At 44.7% G+C, this 19,351-nt stretch overlaps 1 protein-coding gene across 1 annotated transcript; it reads left to right on the plus strand.

The window, feature by feature from the left end:
• The first annotated feature begins 9,347 nt into the window (after positions 1-9,347).
• Positions 9,348-11,730, plus strand: ENKD1 (enkurin domain containing 1). Its single transcript, XM_040343441.1, has one exon. It carries the CDS (start codon positions 9,557-9,559, stop codon positions 10,643-10,645), a length of 1,089 nt encoding a protein of 362 aa, XP_040199375.1. The 5' UTR covers positions 9,348-9,556; the 3' UTR covers positions 10,646-11,730.
• The last annotated feature ends 7,621 nt before the right edge of the window (positions 11,731-19,351 follow it).

Here is a 19,351-nt window from a genome sequence, read left to right on the forward strand (position 1 = left end):
CAGTTAGTAGATCATTGGTGAGTTTTAGTAGGGCAGTTTCAGTAGAATGTTGGGGGGGCGGAAGCTGGACTGTAGGGGGTCAAGAAGGTTGTTGTCCGTGAGGTAGCGACTCATTCGGTCATGGACAAGGCGCTCGATGAGCTTGGAGGCAAACGGGAGCAGGGAGATGGGTCTTAAGTTATTAAAACAGGTAGGGTCTAGTGAGGGTTTTTTAAGTATGGGGATAACCAGTGCATGTTTGAGCGGGGAAGGAAAGGTGCCGGAGGAGAGGGAGAGGTTGAAGATGTAGGTTAGGGAGTTTAGGATAGAGCGGGAAGGTGGTCGCAGCAACTGTGAAGGGTCCAGGGGACAGGTAGTGAGGTGGGCCATGGAATGGAGTTTATCAACTTTGACGGTGGTAACTGGGCAGAAGGAGGAAAGTATTGAGTGTGGTGTTGGACCTGATGTGCTGGGTAGGGGTGGAAGTTGAATGCTGGATATCTCCTTGAGAATTGTGTCGATTTTGCTTTTGAAATGGTTGGCAATCTGTTGAGCGGTAAACAAGTTGGTGGGTGGGGGCAGTGGAGGGTGAAGTAAGGAATTAAGGGTAGAAAAGAGTTGACAGGGTTTGGATAAGAGGGTTTTAATGAGAGTGTTGTAGAAGGTTTGTTTAGCAGTGTGGAGGCAGGAGTTGTATTTGAGAAGGGCAGATTTGTAGAGGGCAAAGTCTTGCAGGGATTTAGATTTACGTCATGCTCGCTCAAGAGCACGGCTGCGTCTATTGAGACTTCTGGTGTCGTCTGTTTGTCAGGGTTGTGGCAGATGGGGCCTGGTTCTGCGTGTAGAAAGAGGAGCAAGTATATCTAGGGAGGATGACAGAGTGTTGTTGTAGATGGAAGTGGTTAGATCTGGGCAGGACAGGGGTGCGATTTTCTCGTAAAGGCCATCAGTAGCAGAGTGAAAAGGGGAAGGGTTGAGGTTGTGAATGTTTCTGCGGGTAGTGGTTTGTGGGTTGGCCGCATGGGATGTAAGAGACAAGGAGAGTGTGAAACGGATAAGGTTTTGATCAGAGAGAGGAAAGGGGGTGTTGGAGAGGTTGCAGGGAGTGCAGCGATGGAAGAATACAAGGTCAAGCGTATTACTGTTGGAGTGAGTGGTGGTTTGTGTCCATTGTGGTAGGTTAAAAGAGGAGGTGAGGTTGAGTAGTTGAGAAGTGATTGTAGTATTAACATTGATTGGAATGTTAAAATCACCTAAGATGATGGCAGGCACTTCAGAGGAGAGAAAATAGGGTAGCCATGCAGAGAAGTCATCCAAAAAAGTGTGACAGGAGGCCGATAAATGACTGCGACCCTCAGACAAACTGGAGAGAAAAGACGAATGCAGTGCATTTCGAAAGAGCAGGGGGAAAGATATGGAGATGTGGGAAGAACCTGGAAGGTGCATTGTGAGGAGGGGAGAAGTCCGACACCACCTCCTTTTCATCGACTAGGTCTGGTGGTGTGAGTCCAGAGGAGGCCACTGTGGACAGGGTAGCTGGAGAGGTAGTGTCGAATTCCTGGAGCCAGGTTTCGGTAATAGCAAATAGATTAAGGGATTTGGAGAGGAAAAAGTCATTCACAGAAGCTAGTTTGTTGAAGACTGAGCGGGCATTCCAGAGGGCACATGAAAGTGGGGGGGCTGACTTGTGAAATCAGGGGAATTTGGATGAGAAGTTGGGAGTTACAACTACTTGTGAAGGAGGTAGACAGGGGGTGGGAATTGGGTGTGGGAGGGCCACCGTTTGGTGCGATGTTCCCAGACATTAGGAGTAGTAGGAGGGTGAGGGTGTTAAGGTGGGAGTGGGATTTATAGGAGGGCAGATGCTGTAGTGGAGTGGAAGTGGTTATACTGTGTGGGCTTAGAATGAGCAGGAGGTGATAAGTGGAGTAATATTGAGTGGGCAGAAGAGAGGGAGATATGTACAGGTTGCGGGATGGATACTCGCTAATGTAATGTACTGTAATGCAGGCTGGATAATACTCGCTAATGTCTTTCTGTTTCTCCTCCTGGCCAATCAGGAAGCGGGTCCTGAGACCCAGTTGGCTGGGAGTCCTAAGACCCCATTGGTGTTTCATCAGATTGGGCGACCCGTCAGAATTTGTAACGGGAGTGATGTTCCATCGCCGCCATCTTGCTAAACCCCGCACTCGTCCACAGTAAGGATGCAATGAGAAGGCAGCAAACGGATATCTTATTACACCCACCGGAGTCTTGCAAATGTATACACTTATTTTTTTAACAGTAAACTCAGCTTATATCGTTCAATACAGTATTTAAAAACCTGTCTGACTGTTTAGATGTTGAATTTTAAAAGCAGTGGCAAACATGCTAATCTCACAGGTTTGCTAATCTGACAGAACACTGCTGCTTTAAAAAATCAACATCAAAACAATCTGAGGTATTTGAAAATACTGAATTTAGTTTACTGTTAAAAAATAAGTGTGAAATGCAAGATTCTGGAAGATTCGCTTGGCCGGGAGGAGAAGCAGCGACCGCTGGGACATGAAGGAGACAGAGGGGGGAAGCCGCAGCCGCAGACTGGATGTGGTAGGTGCCGACGACCTGGGGGAGGGGGGGTTGTGTGGGGTGGCAGGCTGGAGCAACTGGGAGGGTTGGATGTGTCGGGTTTGTTTGGTTGCCACCCCCCCTGACCGATGGAGTACCAGCCGCCACTGTCCCAAGATGGACTGGAGACTGTGAACTATGGGATGTGTAGTGTGCATAGAGAAATGCACATGGCCACAGCTAATGTGCACTGCTTGTACCAAATAAACAGATATAAATGGGCAAAGAAGAGGTACGGAAACTTACGAGGGACATTAAAAGGAGACATAAAAACAAGTAAGAAAACAATTTAATTAAAATTAGAATCACAATGCCATTTACCAGTTTATGACCTAGTAACACATATGTAGCGGCATCCCTGACCTCCAAAGGCCTAATGGTGACCTCCAAATGGCTGCACTGCTTTCAATCAACCAATGAATGATCCGAGAAGCCGACCGAGAAGCCAGCGCGTTCACGGCGCGGGACTTTCAAAGGGGTCAGGTAAGTAAACGTGGGTTTGGGGGGGGCGCTAATGCTTGGATGTTTTTTCATCTTAATGCATAAAATGTACCTTTACAACCCATTTAAGTTTGACAAATGCTTCTGACATTCTACATTTGTGCAATTAATGTTTTATAAAGTTTTACTAAAATTGGAGAGTGTGAAATCTGGTGTATCTCTATATTGTAGCCAATTATCTTCTAACTTCAGCTTGCAAAACTGGAAGCTGGTTGGTTTCTGTGCAGAGCTGCACCAGATTTTGCACTCTCCAGTTTAAAGTGGTTGTAAACCCTCTGAAAAAAAAAAACCTGCAAGACAAAGGCATAATGCACTAGTATGCATAACATACTAGCTCATTATGATTACTTACCTTACATCAAAGCCCCCGCAGCGGTCCTAGTCCCTCCCACCGGCGGCGACATCTCTCACAGGAGTGACTTCCGGATATCGCAAGCTCCAGCACTATGATTGGCCAGAAACACGATGACACCACTCCCACACATGTGCGCGGGAGACGCAGGTAACGACACATGGGCTGAAGCGTACTGCACATATGTGTAGCCCCAGGGGATATCTCCTAAACCGTACAGGTTTAGGAGATATCCTGGGTAGCTACAGGTAAGCCTTATTATAGGCTTACCGCTAGCATAAAGTGGTCTGTAATGCCACGTACACCCGACCGTTTTTCGGGTTGTAAAAAATTACGTTTTTTTTAATGTCATTAAAAAAGATCGTGTGTGGGCTCCAGAGCATTTTTCACGATGTAAAAAGTGGCCATTAAAAATTTCTAACATTTCTAATTTTTCACGTCGTTTTTAGCGTTGTCGTTTTTTACGCCGTAAAAAATGGTCGTGTGTGGGCTTTAACGACGTGAAAAAAACGCTCATGCTCAGAAGAAGTTATGAGATGGGAGCGCTCGTTCTGGTAAAACTACCATTCGTAATGGAGAAAGCACATTCATAACGCTGTAACAGACTGAAAAGCGTGAATCGTCTTTTACTAACACGAAATCAGCAGAAGCTGCCCAAAGGGTGGCGCCATCCGCATGGAACTTCCCCTTTATAGTGCCGTTGTACGTCACCGCGCTTTGCTAGAGCATTTTTTTTTTCACGATCGTGTGTGGGCAAGGCCGTTTTAATGATCGGATTGAAAAAAACTTCGGGCCAGATTCACAAAAGAGATACGACGGCGTATCTCCTGATACGCCATCGTATCTCTGAGATACGATTGTTGTATCTATGCGGCTGATTCATAGAATCAGGTTACGCATAGATAGCCCTAAGATCCGACAGGTGTAACTGTGTTACACCGTCGGATCTTAGGCTGCAATTCTAGGCCGGCCGCTAGGTGGCGATTCCATTGCGGTCGGCGTAGAATATGCAAATGACTAGTTACGCCGATTCACGAACGTCCGCTTTGCCCGTCGATCTAAATTTACGTCGTTTGCGTAGAGATGCGTCGCGTAAAACTAAGCATGCCCTCTAGGTGGTCTAACCAATGTTAAGTATGGCCGTCGTTCCCGCATCAAATTTTTTAATTTCACATTGTTTGCGTAAGTCGTCCGTGAATGGCGCTGGATGCCATTTACGTTAACGTCGAAACCAATGACGTCCTTGCGACGTCATTTAGCGCAATGCACGTCGGGTAATTTTAGGGACGGAGCATGCGCAGTACGTTCAGCGCGGGAACGCGCCTAATTTAAATGGCCCCCGCCCCATTTGAATTAGGCGGGCTTGCGCCGGGCGGATTTACGTTACGTCGCCGCAAGTTTACAGGTAAGTGCTTTGTGAATCAAGCACTTACGCTGTAAACTTGCGGCGGTGTAACGTAAATGGGATACGTTACGCCGCCGCAGCGTAACGCATTTCTATGTGAATCTGGCCCTTTTTTCTAGACCCTTAAAAACGTCATTTTTTACAACCCGAAAAACGGTCGTGTGTACGCGGCATCAGGGTTTACAACCACTTTAAGTAGATCAACCCCCAAGTGTCAAGTACGAATACACATAAGAATATCTCCTGTATTTGGGTAATATTTGCTTATCCTGGACTTCAGCTTTAACTTAGTGGAGGATGACAAGTAAAGTCACATATCTGATGAAACAGACTGGAGTGCAATTTATATTTCAAATGATATGTTTATAGTAAATGTCCAAAATTCAGCAGCTGCACCACTATATTAAAAAAAACTGAGTGCCGAAAGAATTAAGGTAAAGCAGTAGGCGGCATATGATGTCCCTACTACAGTTTAAACAAATATACCTTGCCAGCCTGACTGAGCACCCAGAAGGTTCATATGCCATTCAATGATTCCTAGTCCTCCATGTCTCTTTTTCTTTAAACATTTTTTATAAGTGACCACTTGATGGCAGCAACAAACTGAGAAATCCCAATAAATCTTACAAGGGGAACAGAATAATAGAAGGTGGCACTTTATTCCACCCGCCAGCCCAGATAAAGATGGGTACTTGCAGATGTCTAAATTCAATAGCACTTCCAATGCATTTAACAAGAATTTCCTGCTGATAGTGTTATGCCACATTTTAAGCTCAAATTGAAAACTCTATGATTGGAAAGGCTGGATAAATCTGAATCTACCAATGAGGGTATCATTTGTCATTTTGGATAAAGCTATAATTGTTTGAATTGAGATCTTGTGGGATTTTCAACAGTATTAACTGTTTTTTTTCCACTAATTATTTGTTTGAATAGTATCATTATTATAATATTATTATACTGTATATACAGAAAACAATTGTTAAAGGTGGAAATGTGGTATGCTATGCACTAAACAGTCAAAAGTGACCAGCAAAAAACAAAGCATGACCATATGGGTGTGGTTTGAAGATAAACCTGCAGCAGATATAGATACAAAAGGGGGTCAGTAGTGTAAAACGTATAGAATACAGGGGTCAGGAGTGTAATGTACAGAGTACTGGGGTCAGGAATGTGTAATGTACAGAGTACAGGGTCAGTAGCCTGCGATGTACAGAGTGAAGGGGTCAGTAGTGTGTAATGTACAGAGTGTGGAGTACATGGGTCAGTAGTGTAATGTACAGAGTGTAGGGGCCAGTAGTGTGCAATGCACAGAGTACAGTGATCAGTAGTGTCTAATGCACAGAGTACGGGGGTCAGTAGTGTGTAATGTACAGATTGCAGGGGTCAGTAATGTAATGCACAGAGTACAGGGGTCAGGAATGTGTAATGTACAGAGTACAGGGTCAGTAGCGTGTGATGTACAGAGTGCAGGGGTCAGTAGTGTGCGGAGTACATGGGTCAGTGGTGTAATGTACAGAGTGCAGGGGTCAGTAGTGTGCGGAGTACATGGGTCAGTAGTGTAATGTACAGAGTGTAGGGGCCAGTAGTGTGCAATGCACAGAGTACAGTGATCAGTAGTGTCTAATGCACAGAGTACGGGGGTCAGTAGTGTGTAATGTACAGATTGCAGGGGTCAGTAATGTAATGCACAGAGTACAGGGGTCAGGAATGTGTAATGTACAGAGTACAGGGTCAGTAGCGTGTGATGTACAGAGTGCAGGGGTCAGTAGTGTGCGGAGTACATGGGTCAGTGGTGTAATGTACAGAGTGCAGGGGTCAGTAGTGTGCGGAGTACATGGGTCAGTAGTGTAATGTACAGAGTGTAGGGGCCAGTAGTGTGCAATGCACAGAGTACAGTGATCAGTAGTGTCTAATGCACAGAGTACGGGGGTCAGTAGTGTGTAATGTACAGATTGCAGGGGTCAGTAATGTAATGCACAGAGTACAGAGATCAGGTATGTGTAATGTACAGAGAGCAGGGGTCAGTAGTGTGTAATGTACAGAGTGCAGGGATCAGTAGTGTAATGTATAGAGTGCAGGGGTCAGTAGTGTGTAATGTACAGAGTACAGGGGTCAGGTATGTGTAATCCACAGAGTGCAGGGGTCAGTAGTGTAATGTACAGAGTGCAGGGGTCAGTAGTGTGTAATGCATAGAGTACAGGTGTCAGGAATGTGTAATCCAGAGTACAGGGGTCAGTAGTTTAATGTACAGAGTGCAGGGGTCAGTAGTGTGTAATGTACAGAGTACAGGGGTCAGGAATGTGTAATCCACAGAGTGCAGGGGTCAGTAGTGTAATGTACAGAGTGCAGGTGTCAGTAGTGTGTAATATACAGGGGTCAGAAATGTGTAATCTACAGGGTACAGGGGTCAGTAGTGTAATGTACAGAGTGCAGGGGTCAGTAGTGTGTAATGCATAGAGTACAGGTGTCAGGAATGTGTAATCCAGAGTACAGGGGTCAGTAGTTTAATGTACAGAGTGCAGGGGTCAGTAGTGTGTAATGTACAGAGTACAGGGGTCAGGAATGTGTAATCCACAGAGTGCAGGGGTCAGTAGTGTAATGTACAGAGCGCAGGTGTCAGTAGTGTGTAATATACAGGGGTCAGAAATGTGTAATCTACAGGGTACAGGGGTCAGTAGTGTAATGTACAGAGTGCAGGGGTCAGTAGTGTGTAATGCATAGAGTACAGGGGTCAGGAATGTGTAATCCAGAGTACAGGGGTCAGTAGTTTAATGTACAGAGTGCAGGGGTCAGTAGTGTGTAATGTACAGAGTACAGGGGTCAGGAATGTGTAATCCACAGAGTGCAGGGGTCAGTAGTGTAATGTACAGAGCGCAGGTGTCAGTAGTGTGTAATATACAGGGGTCAGAAATGTGTAATCTACAGGGTACAGGGGTCAGTAGTGTAATGTACAGAGTGCAGGGGTCAGTAGTGTGTAATGCATAGAGTACAGGGGTCAGGAATGTGTAATCCAGAGTACAGGGGTCAGTAGTGTAATGTACAGAGTGCAGGGGTCAGGTATGTGTAATCCACAGAGTACAGGGGTCAGGTATGTGTAATCCACAGAGTACAGGGGTCAGGTATGTGTAATCCACAGAGTACAGGGGTCAGTAGTGTAATGTACAGAGTGCAGGGGTCAGTAGTATGCAATCTACAAAGTACAGGGGTCTGTAGTATATAGCTCACAGGTCAGTGTACACAATAGAAGCAGAAATGCTCCACTCCTCCTCCCAAGGCCATACCCCCCACAGTACTGCTCTCCCCACCAGACTCAATAAATGAATGAAATGGAAATAGATTTAATATAAATCAGTCTTTTTATTACAATGCACAGACCAGGCTCTAGCTCCAGTCCTGAGGACATCAGAGCCAGCCCTCCATAGGCATGCTCCTGTTACAGAGCTGGGTGTAATGACTCCTAATATTATTATAGACAGAAATGGTGCAGCGTCTGGTAACGGAGATGGAGCTGCTGAGAGAAAATGATTTTATACAACACTAGTAGTAGTGAGGGTGTTCTGCTGAGAACTCCGACTCGCCGGAATCTCCAGCCAACCCACTTCCAGCTAGAGATTTCAGCAATAATTGGAGATTCATACGAGCTGAGCCCCAGGAGCGTATATAAAGTGCTGTACTTGATGATTTTGATGTTTTTCCAAGGCGAAGGCGGCGACAGCTTTTTTTTCCTTCATACCCGCTGTTCTGTTAAAACAGCGAAATCATCTAGCTTCATCAGATCAAGGGACCCGTCAGATTTTGTAACAGAAGTGACGTTCTGTCACGGCCATCTTGGTACACCCCACAGTCGGCCGCAGTAAGGATAGTGAGAAGGCAGCAAGCAAACATCTTTTTACACCAACTGAAGTCTTGCAGTTCACACTTATTTTTAACAGTAAACTGAGCTTATATAGTGAAATACAGTATTTAGAAATCCATCTGACTGTTTTGATGTTGAATTTTAAAAGCAGCGGCAAGCCTGCTGATCTCACAGGTTTGCTAATCTGATAGAACACCACTGCTTCGAAAATTCAACATCAAAACAGTCTGAGGGATTTCTAAATACTGTATTTCACTATATAAGCTTTACAGTTTATTGGTAAAAATAAGTGTGAAAAGCAAGACTTCGGTGGGTGTAAAAAGATGTCCGCTTGCCGCTGTAGTGTCACATTCCACCGCCTTTTCACTGTATCCTTACTGCGGCCCACTGTGGGGTGTACCAAGATGGCCGTGACGGAACGTCACTTCCGTTACAAAATCTGACGAAACACCTTTCCACTTCACTTCCGGTTTGAGATTTTAGCACTAATTGGAGGTTGACACGAGTTGGAGTTTTCGGCGGTAGTGTATATAACGCTACCGCCGAAAACTCCAACTTGTGTCAACCTCCAATTAGTGCTAAAATCTCAAACCGGAGGTGAAGTGGTTCAAGATTTCGGCGAGTTGGAATGGAACTCGGCTCACATCTAGAAAACTACAACTCCCGAGACCCCCCGCGGCGGAAGCGGAAGTGGCGGTCTCCATGGAGATGAGCGTGGCGTGATAACTGTACTCGGTAGTTGTGACAGTGAGGTCAGAGTTCAGCGGACGGTGGAAAAATCATCCCGTAGATCGGGCGGAGGTAGAAGAGTCAGTGTCTCGGTGTATTTCGGAGGAGGGATCAGAGCGGCGATATGTGTGAAGGAGCCTCCAGGATCTCTGGTCCTATCCCCCCAGATCCCACTCTCTTCCCAGACTGCTACAGGCGACCCGAGACGGCCCGGGGGAGGCTGGAAGGCACCCAACTCAAGCTGGATTTCCTATCTGGCCCCCTGGCTCCAGACCCCACCTTGTACCCAAAATGTTACACTGCCCGGCCTGCCCAACCTGCACCCAGAATCCGCCCCAACGCCCGGGAAATCCTGGATCGGGGCCAGAGTGGAAACGTGGGGGTCCTGCTAAGACTGGAGGGCATCTCCCTGCATGGCCAGCAGCAGTCCTCGCCTCCCCGGAAAAGCAAGGACCACGGTAAGGAGAACGTACGCAGGATGAAGGAGATCCAGAAGCGCTTCCGGGAGAAGGAGATCGACCGGGAACAGGGGGCACCCAAACCGGTCAAAGCTCTCTGGAAGTCCAATAAATATGAGAACGTTGAGTCCAAGGTGAAAGCTAAGCTTCAAGAGCCTCTACCGCCGCCACCTCTCAACAGCGGTCCCGCCAGCTTCCTCAAATCCCATTCCCGCTGTGGTTCTGGGTTACCGCCCAAGAGACCTAGCTCACCAGGACCTAGCCGGCCTCCCAGTCCCAGGGACGCTATGGAAGTGCATGGCTCCAGCATTGACTTTGTGGCCCACAATGCTAGGAGCGCTAAGAAGGTGCAGATCAGGCGCTCCCGGTCCATGCAATCCTTAAATGAAGTGCTGGAGGACAAACATCGGCAGCAGAGTGAGTACGACTTCAAGCAGAAGGGGCACGTTCCCCAGTATCTTCTGGATCTGAAGGAGCAGTGGCGTAAAGACAAGGAGGAGATGAAGAAGCAGACCCCTGATCCTTCTATGCCCCCTGGTCACACCAAGATGCCAGAGCAAGAAAGGCTGGAGACCCTCAATAAACTGAAGGAGACTCAGGCCCAGCTGACCAAAGAGCTGCTGATGCTCCCAGTCCGGGCAGATACCTTCAGCATCCAGAACCGGCGCACAGAGCTGGACAAAAAACTTTCCGAACTTGAGGAGGCCATCAAAATATTTTCCCGTTCTAAGGTTTTTATCAAGATTGACGCCTAAAAGAAACCTGTCATGAGAGGAATATGTCATGGCTGGTCTATCCTTCTGAGAATGCTAATTGCCTGGCTGTTTTGCTTGTGATTTGGCTTTAATATGTTGTATCACTGACCTGAAAGAAGTATATTCTGAATTTATATAGTGCTTTGTACTATTGGGACAGCCATCTTTAGCATGCTCACCACAACGCCATGCTATGGCCAGTTTTGGACAGATGAACAGGATCAATGAACTTTCCAGCATGTCTTTTTGGAGTGCGGGACAAAACTCAAGCAAGCACTGATAGAACATGCAAACTCAATGCAGAGAGTGTCCTGGTTGGCATTCAAACCAAGAACCCCAGTGCTGCAAGGCAAAAGCGCTGTCTCCTAAGGCTGGGTTCACACTGCTGACAGATGCGGCTTGCAGCAGGGGATCCAGTGCGTCCCTGTTCTCCATTTCAGAGTAAAATTTTGGCCTGAATTCGACCCTGAAATGGAGTCAAAGAAGCACAGGACTCCTTTGCGAGCCACTCCACAGGCACCCCAGAGATATGTGAACCAGCTTCACAGAGAGTCGGTCACAATCTCCCATCAAGCGAATTAGATGCGGAAAAAACCCACATCCAATTCGCACTAGTGTGAACCCAGCCTGAGTCACTGAGATCAGGATTCTGACTTGCATTTGTTTCATGCTTGTTTTGGGGCTGTTAAAGCCAGACAAAAAAACAGACGACTGGCATTTTCAGAAGGTCGCCAGCTCCATATTCCTTTTCTGCCTGTGTTAATGTAAACCGCCAAGACTGCTGTTATCAGACGCCTGACATTGTGTCACAATCAGATGACTGTCAGACTGTGAGCACAGCACCTCACTCTAAATGACCTTGTAAGCTGCACCAGATTTTGCATTCTCCACTTTTAGTAAATCAACCCCACAGCGCAGTCCATGGCACTAATAAAGCTGCAAGAAGAAAATGCCGGGGTCAGAACTGTGCCACTACAGCGGCATAGATCACTGTACATGGAATGCATGCATTTACCTACACCAAAAATGCATAAAAATGAACAGGACTTTAGGCTGGATTCACACCTATGCATTGTTAGTGCTTTTTGCAGATTTGCATTGCAGAATGTGCTCCATAGGAAACCATGTTAAATGGACTGTAGTGCAAATCTGCAAAAAGCGCTAAAAACGCATAGGTGTGAATCCAGCCTTAAACACTGTATAGACATGCTTACTATGCCTTTTTTGTGCCTCATTCACATGGCTACAGAGGGCCATACAGAACACCAAGTAAGGCTGGGGAAAAAATCATTTTGAATCGAGTTGCAAGGGCAAATTTATTCAGATTTTGACCAAATCGTTTTTTTTTCCATAGGACCGGCGCTCCGCGGACTAGGCCGAAGCCGCGGCCTCGCCTAAAAAATCCTGCCCGCAGCTCGCCGCAATTCTGGGAAGAGGCCGGACGCCGCTCGCGGCCTTTTCCCAGGACCGGCACGAGCTGCGGACAGGATTTTTTAGGTGAGGCCGCGGCTTCCGCCTAGTTTCCCAGGATCACAGTGGACTAGGCCGAAGCCTAAAAACTTGGGACCGACGCGATGTCCATCAGAAAAAAATAAATTTTATCGTGAATCAAGTTTTTTTTTTTTTTTTAAATTGCAGATTTTTTTGGGGGGGCCACAATCGCCCAGCTCTAACACCAAGAAGCGTGATTTCTACACCCGGGAGTCACAGGTGTTTGCATATAGCTGCAGGCTGTCTGTCCAAGTCATTGACGGGCACCACAGCTGTATGTATGCACATCTGAGCACTTACATCCACACAGGGATAGATGAGAAGACCTGGATGTAAACTGTCCAGAACTGCTCACCCGTCCCTGTTCACATGTCACTGCTCAGGTGTACTGGTAAATTTATACAATCGCGGTGGAGTGTGTCAGACTGTCATTGATTTGTACAGACAGCTTTATGCCAACGCCTGTGACCTCCAGCCAGAGAAATCTTGCCGTTTGTGAATGAGGCCTTAAAGGAAAAATATATATCTCAGAGTCGGGAGAAAGGTGAGGAGCAGAGTTGGACCGCAAGATGTATTTTCTCTGTGTTGTTTGCAGACTATGGGGAAGATTTACTGGTAGAGAATCTGGTGCAGCTGTGCACAGTAACCATTCGGATTCTAACTCATTTAAGTTTTAACAATAAAAACCTAGACGCTGATTGGTTACTATGCACAGATCCATCAGATTCTGTGTGCACCACTGTTAGTAAATCGCCTCCATTGTGTGTGTGTGTGTCTGACAAATTTGTATATACAGAAAATTGGGATGTGTATAGTTTTTCAGTGGTCTCAAATTGTTTTTTTTTACAGACGTGGAAGATATGGGGTTTTAGATTTAAAAAAAAAAAAAAAAAACTTTTGTTATGATGTGTAAAGATTTGACTGTTTGGAATATAAATACTATTTATTTGTAATATTTTGCAGATTGCTATTAAATTAACAAAATCCAGTGCAAATATAAATGTTACAACTCTACTTCTGTACTTCTGACTTGCTTTACATATCTATGAATTGTTGTCATATCAGTCAGTATTGTACCATTGGAAAGTCCTTTTTTGTAAAAAAAAAAAAAAACCTACATCAGTGGTGGTCAGCTTACTTAAAGTGTAAATTCACATTTAAAAAGTAAAAAAATGAAAAGGTGAACTAACACACTATATCGTAAAGTGGTTGTAAAGTCTGAAAGTTTCATATCTTAATGCATTCTATGGATTAAGGTAAAAATCCTTCAGAGTGCAGCCCCCCCCCCCCCCCCTTTGGCTTACCTGAGCTTGATCTGGATCCAGCTCTGTGCATTAGAGCAGTGACTTTCTCAGCTCAATCCCTCCTCATAGGCTCAGCTGGTGTCTATCACAGCCAGTGAGGAGGGAGCAGGGGATGGGCCTGAGCCATGCTGTGTGTGTGTGTGTCAATGGACAGGTAGACCGGCTCACGCACAGCTCAGGAGCAAGCCTGCCAGAGTGCCCCCATAGCAAGCTGCTTGCTATAGTGGGCACTCGGGGCGGGGGGAACCCAAGAAGAGGAGGATTGGGGCTGAAGTGTTCAAACCATTGCACAGAAAAGGTAGGTGCGACATATTTGTTATTGAAAAAAAAGGGTTGACAATCACTTTAATGAAATGTCAGTTTAAAGGAGTTGTAAAGGCAGAAGGTTTTTTTATTCTTAAAGAGGAAGTAAACCCTCTGTAATTTTTTTTTTTTTTACAAATACACCTGCAAGAGAAAGGCATAATGAGCTAGTATTCACAGCATACTAGCTCATTATGTGTTACCTGAAAACGACGTCCGCCTCGGCCCCGTCCACCGCCATGTCCCCTGGAGCTTCTGTCTGTTTTCGCCGCTCCGGCAGATCCCTGCGCATGCATGAAAACACGGCATTAACCCCGTTAATGCCATTCACAAAAACGGCACCGCTCAGTGCGCCTGCGCTTTAGACAGCGCTGAATAAATGTAAAAAGGCTTCTGCGCTACTTAGTGACATCTTCCTATATAGACAGAGTGAATAATTGCAGCAATAACTATGAAGTGTGTAGACAACAACAAAAATAGACCAATGGTGAATGGGTTATTGCGCAGAAAAATTCATAATACATAAATAATATTATATATCTCAAGACACATAGATAGGTGTATAAAGCAAGTGAAAAGGGTGATCAAAATAAATCAATTGATTCCACTGGAAAATAAGAGTGACAAAGTCCAAAATATGAAAGTGCAGATACACTGCTAATGTGAGGTGTCCATTAATCCCAAGAGGAATGAAACTCCACCAAAGACAGCAGTCTGGTCTCCCAGAACTCTCACCTCAATGAGGGCTAAAATCAGCAATCAATGTGAAATACCACCACGCATCAATCTCCTGGATATCCCCTGGTAAAGGCAGATGGAACACTGGTCCCTTAACAGAGTACCTAAATCACTCAAGCCCGGGGAACAAGAGTGACAAATGGAAGGCCTCCAATAGTGTAGTACGTAAATAAACAGGGCATTTATTGAAAAACAGTTGCGCTTACATGAAAATCGATAAAAACGAGCATAAAATTGAACAGTGGCGTCCACAGCGCCTTCTCACGTCACTCCTGGTGTACGTCTGTTCACGGCCAACTTCTAAAAGTGATCAAGCCGCTAATCTGCACTCGGATAACTTTTATCGGAAAAAAGCAGCAGCTGCAGAAAATTTAAATAACCGGGTTATGGCATCTGGCTGCAGCCATAACCCCAATATTAGGTGGTAAAGTGATGGCTTACAGTATTTTCCCAGTTAGGGAATATAGGTCGTTAAGTGGTTTTAAACAAGGTAGTGAGAGGGCAAAAAAAAAACATTGAGGGCTCTCTCCCCTCCCTGCTCCCCTTTCATCAGGGTTTCAGTTAAAAATGATAACTGGTAACATAACAGGTATCCTAATCCAGCAATCCGCTTCCCTGCACAGATTCAATTTTTTTTCAACTAAAGCCCTGAAGAAGGGGGAGTAGCTTTTGACCCCCGAAACGTGTTGGCTGTCTTTTAACAAAGTATCAATAAATTAAATTAATTTGGACTCGCTTATCTTTTGGTCTGGCAGCTTTTCCATATATGCATGTCTTTTTCTTGGCTCTGTGACAGGTCAGCTGTAAAAATGCTCAGTCCCATTTAGATCTATGTACGTGTACCGCTTTTATTTTTTAGGGGGGTGCATTGTAATGCATCAACATGCATTTTCTTTTGTATGTTGATGTGCTCAGAGGCACATTTTTAATGCATTTTTTTTCCAAATTTGTAGTTACTAATGGATAGGGTTAACAGCCATTGGCCAAGGCCTAACAATACATGTCAGTGCATCAGCATGCCTGTTATATGCATTTTGATGTGCTGCCAGTGACTCCTATGGGCCTCTCAACACACAAAAAGAAAAATAAATAAATGCAGTAGCTTTTAACCCTTTCATGCCTAAGCCTATTTCTGACATTTGTTGCTTAAAAGTTAAAATCCATATTTTTTGCTAGAAATGTACTTAGAACCCCCAAACATTATATATATATATATATATATATATATATATATATATATATATATATATATATATATATATATATATATATATATATATATATATATAGCAGAGACCTGAGAGAATAACATGCAGATCGTTGCAAAATTTTATGTCACACGGTATTTTGTGAATTAAAAAAAAAAACGAAACAATAAAGTTAGTAAAAAAATTTTGTATGATGTAAAAGAGTAAATTGATACCGAACATGTAGTGCTTTGAAATTGCGCACATCATGGAATTTCGACAAACTATGGTACCTTAAAATCTCCATAGGTCGACGCTTGAATTTTTTTTAACAGTTACCAGGTTAGAGTTACAGAAGAGGTTTACATATGGTTTACATATGTGGGCGTGACTTACGTATGCATTTTTTTGCTGCACGAGCATGCAGGGATGGGAGCGCTTTAAAAAAAATATATATATATTATTTATTTATATTGTTTTACATTGTCCCTTTTAAAAAAAAATTCTGATCACCTTTATTGCTGTAACAAGGGATATTTACATTCCTTGTGAAAATAATAGGTGGTGACAGGTACTCTTTGCGGAGGGATCAGGGGTCTAAAACATTACTGCATGTAAAAGTATTCAGATCACCAAAAACTACGAGTCTTTTTTTTTAATCAGCGCCATTGGCAACCGAGTAACCCAGAAGTGACGTTGTGACGTCACTTCCATGTTTTTACATAGGAGACTAGATCAAAGCCGTTTCCGGCTTTGTTTCCAGTCTTAGCCCAGATTGTGCATTGGGTCTCCCGATGGGACGGGAGGCCACGAAAAATTGTCAGAAGACAGTGGGAGGGGGGCGTCCTCTCCCACTTCTTTAGGATAACAGCCGATGTGGCTTTATCAGTTGTTATCACTAAAAAGCCAACCGCCTACTCTAGAAAAGGTACTGGGGTGATGTTAATAGCAGTTTTCATAACTGAATAGAAACCGCCAGCATGTGCGGTATATACGCAGAAAGTCCCGCGTTCACGTGTATCTTCTCCTGACATAGCTTGCCATTTATAGAGAATCTGCTGGACAGCTAGAAGTGTCGGAAGTCCAAAATTGTACCGTGCAAAGCAGACGATGCGTCATACTTCAGGAAGGGGAACCTAGAGGATACATCTGCTTGTTTATAGGAAGTGTTCTCTGGTAACCCTGCCAGTGCATTTAGGAAGTTCCGATATTCTCAGTAGCAATGGCAACTGATTAGAGTCTTGTTTTATAATAAACCATAATACACACTTTAGCAATGTTCTTTTTGAAGCGAGGAACATAGAGAGCCAGGCAACTAGCATTTTCAGAGAGGTCAACAATGGTTACCTCTGTATTACTTTCAGTACATTTTTCCCTTACAATAAAAAACATGTTGTTGTGTTTTACGTCACCGCGTTCTGAAACGATCGTTTTTTTAACCGATGGTGTGTAGGCAAGACTGATGAAAGTCAGCTTCATCAGATATCTGATGAAAAAATCCATCAGACCGTTTTCATCGGATGAACCGATCGTGTGTACAGGGCATGATGAACCGATCGTGTGTACAGGGCATGATGAACCGATCGTGTGTACAGGGCATCAGACATGTGCAGAATAGACATGTGCAGAATGAAAACTTTTCTTATATTTAGTTAATTAACTAATTTAGTTTAAAGCGGAGTTCCACCCAAAAATGGAACTTCCGCTTTTTGGAACCCCCCCCCCCCCCTCTGGTGTCACATTTGGCACCTTTCGGGGGGGGGAGCAGATACCTGTTTAATACAGGTATTTACTCCCACTTCCAGAGATAGATAGCCACATTATCTGTGGGTATCTACACCACTTTCTGTCCCGCTGTCTTCTGGGGGACACACAGGTCCCAGAAGAGATCAGGGACCGTTCGGATCAAGCAGCATGACTCGCGCATGCGCAGAAGGGAACCAGGAAGATTCCCTTACTGAAGAGCCGAGGGAGAGACCAGCTTCAGGTGCCGACATCTCGGGCGCCCTGGACAGGTATGTGTCCTTACTTTAAAAGTCAGCAGCTGCAGTATTTGTAGCTGCTGACTTTAAAAAAAAAAAAATTGGCGGACCTCCGCTTTAAGCATTCGTGACCCCCTGAAATGCAACATTTGGCATGTAATCTTTTGGGGGGGGGGCGGGTACCAGGTTTTGACAGGTACCCCGCTCCCACTTCCTCATCTGGCGCCGAGCGGAAGTTCACCTCTCCCCCCTCCTTGCAATCTTTTGGGACACGTCGCAGGTCCCAGAAGATTGCCCGACCATTCAAGACAGCGCAACGCGACTCACGCAATCTGCAGTGCGTGCCCAGCTGTGAAGCCGCAAGCTGTCACGGTCAGGAGCCCACACTTATAATGCTGGCGCCGTGGAGAGGCTTTGGGCAGCTGCATCGCTGGACCATGGGACTGGGTGAGTGTCTGTTTAATAAACGTCGGCAGCTACACTTTTTGTAGCTGCTGACTTTTAAATGGGTGGAACTCCACTTTAACCACTTCCCATCCGAGACAATTCTGGCACTTCCCTCCTACATGTAACATCATCTTTTTTTTTTCTTGAAAATCACTCAGAACCCCCAAACATTATATATGTATTTTTTTTAGCAGAGACCCTAGGGAATAAAATGACAATCGTTGCAACTTTTTATGTCACACGGTATTTGCGCAGCGATTTTTCAAACACTTTTTTTGGGGGAAAAAACATAAAGTTAGCCCAATTTTTTTTGTATAATATGAAAGATGATGTTAGGCCAAGTAAATAGATATCTAACATGTCACGCTTTAAAATTGCGAACACTCGTGGAATATTACCAAATTTCGGTACTTAAAAATCTCCATAGGCGACGCATATTTTTTTTTACAGTTTACCTGTTTAGAGTTACAGAGGAGGTCTGGGCTAGAATTGTTGCTTTTGCTCTAACGCATGCGACGATACCTCACATGTGTGATTTGAACACCGCCTGTAAGAACGATCAAGTTGCTGAACTGCCGCTATAATTGTCCTTGCGGTGCACAGACTCGCCAACTGAAAAAGATGATATCTGAATGATGCCTGTAGCTGCGGGCATCATTCAGATATCCCCACTCAAAGTCCAGGACGGCATATGACGTACCTTGGGCGGGAAGTGGTTACATTTATTTTCGGAATTCACTTAGTTTAGTTTGGTTTATTTGTTTTTGAATTTGATTAAAATTTTACGAATTGAATTCAGTTTGACCGGATTCGGAAAATTTGAATCGACATTTGAATTCAATTTTTTTTTTCGATTTGAATGCGGCTGCTGAATTCTTCATGTGTAAGAAACGTTTACATTTAATATTCCTTTCCAAATTAGATTTTCGTTATTTCGGACAAATTTTGTTGTGTTATTTCGAAGGATTCATTACTATTGTGATTCGGAATGCAAATACATCTGAATAACGAAAAATGTGTTCGAATTTTGATTCCGAACGAAACGAATTGCACATGTCTATTCAGCTGGTTTCTGCTGTCTGGGACCCTGTAGAGACCCACACCATGGGGGTTATTTACGAAAAAGGCAAATCCACTTTGCACTACAAGTGCAAACTACAAGTGCAAAGTACACTTAGAAGTGCAGTCAGTGTAGATCCGAGGGGAACATGCAAGGAAAGAAAAAAACAGCATTTTACCTTGCACATGATTGTA

This window comes from Rana temporaria, chromosome 1 (assembly GCF_905171775.1).
Source record: "Rana temporaria chromosome 1, aRanTem1.1, whole genome shotgun sequence".
In the NCBI taxonomy this organism is placed as follows: Eukaryota; Metazoa; Chordata; class Amphibia; order Anura; family Ranidae; genus Rana; species Rana temporaria.

Bases quoted from the DNA above. Each gene is read 5' to 3' on its own strand.
- ENKD1 (XM_040343441.1), top strand. From the start codon at position 9,557: ATGTGTGAAGGAGCCTCCAGGATCTCTGGTCCTATCCCCCCAGATCCC.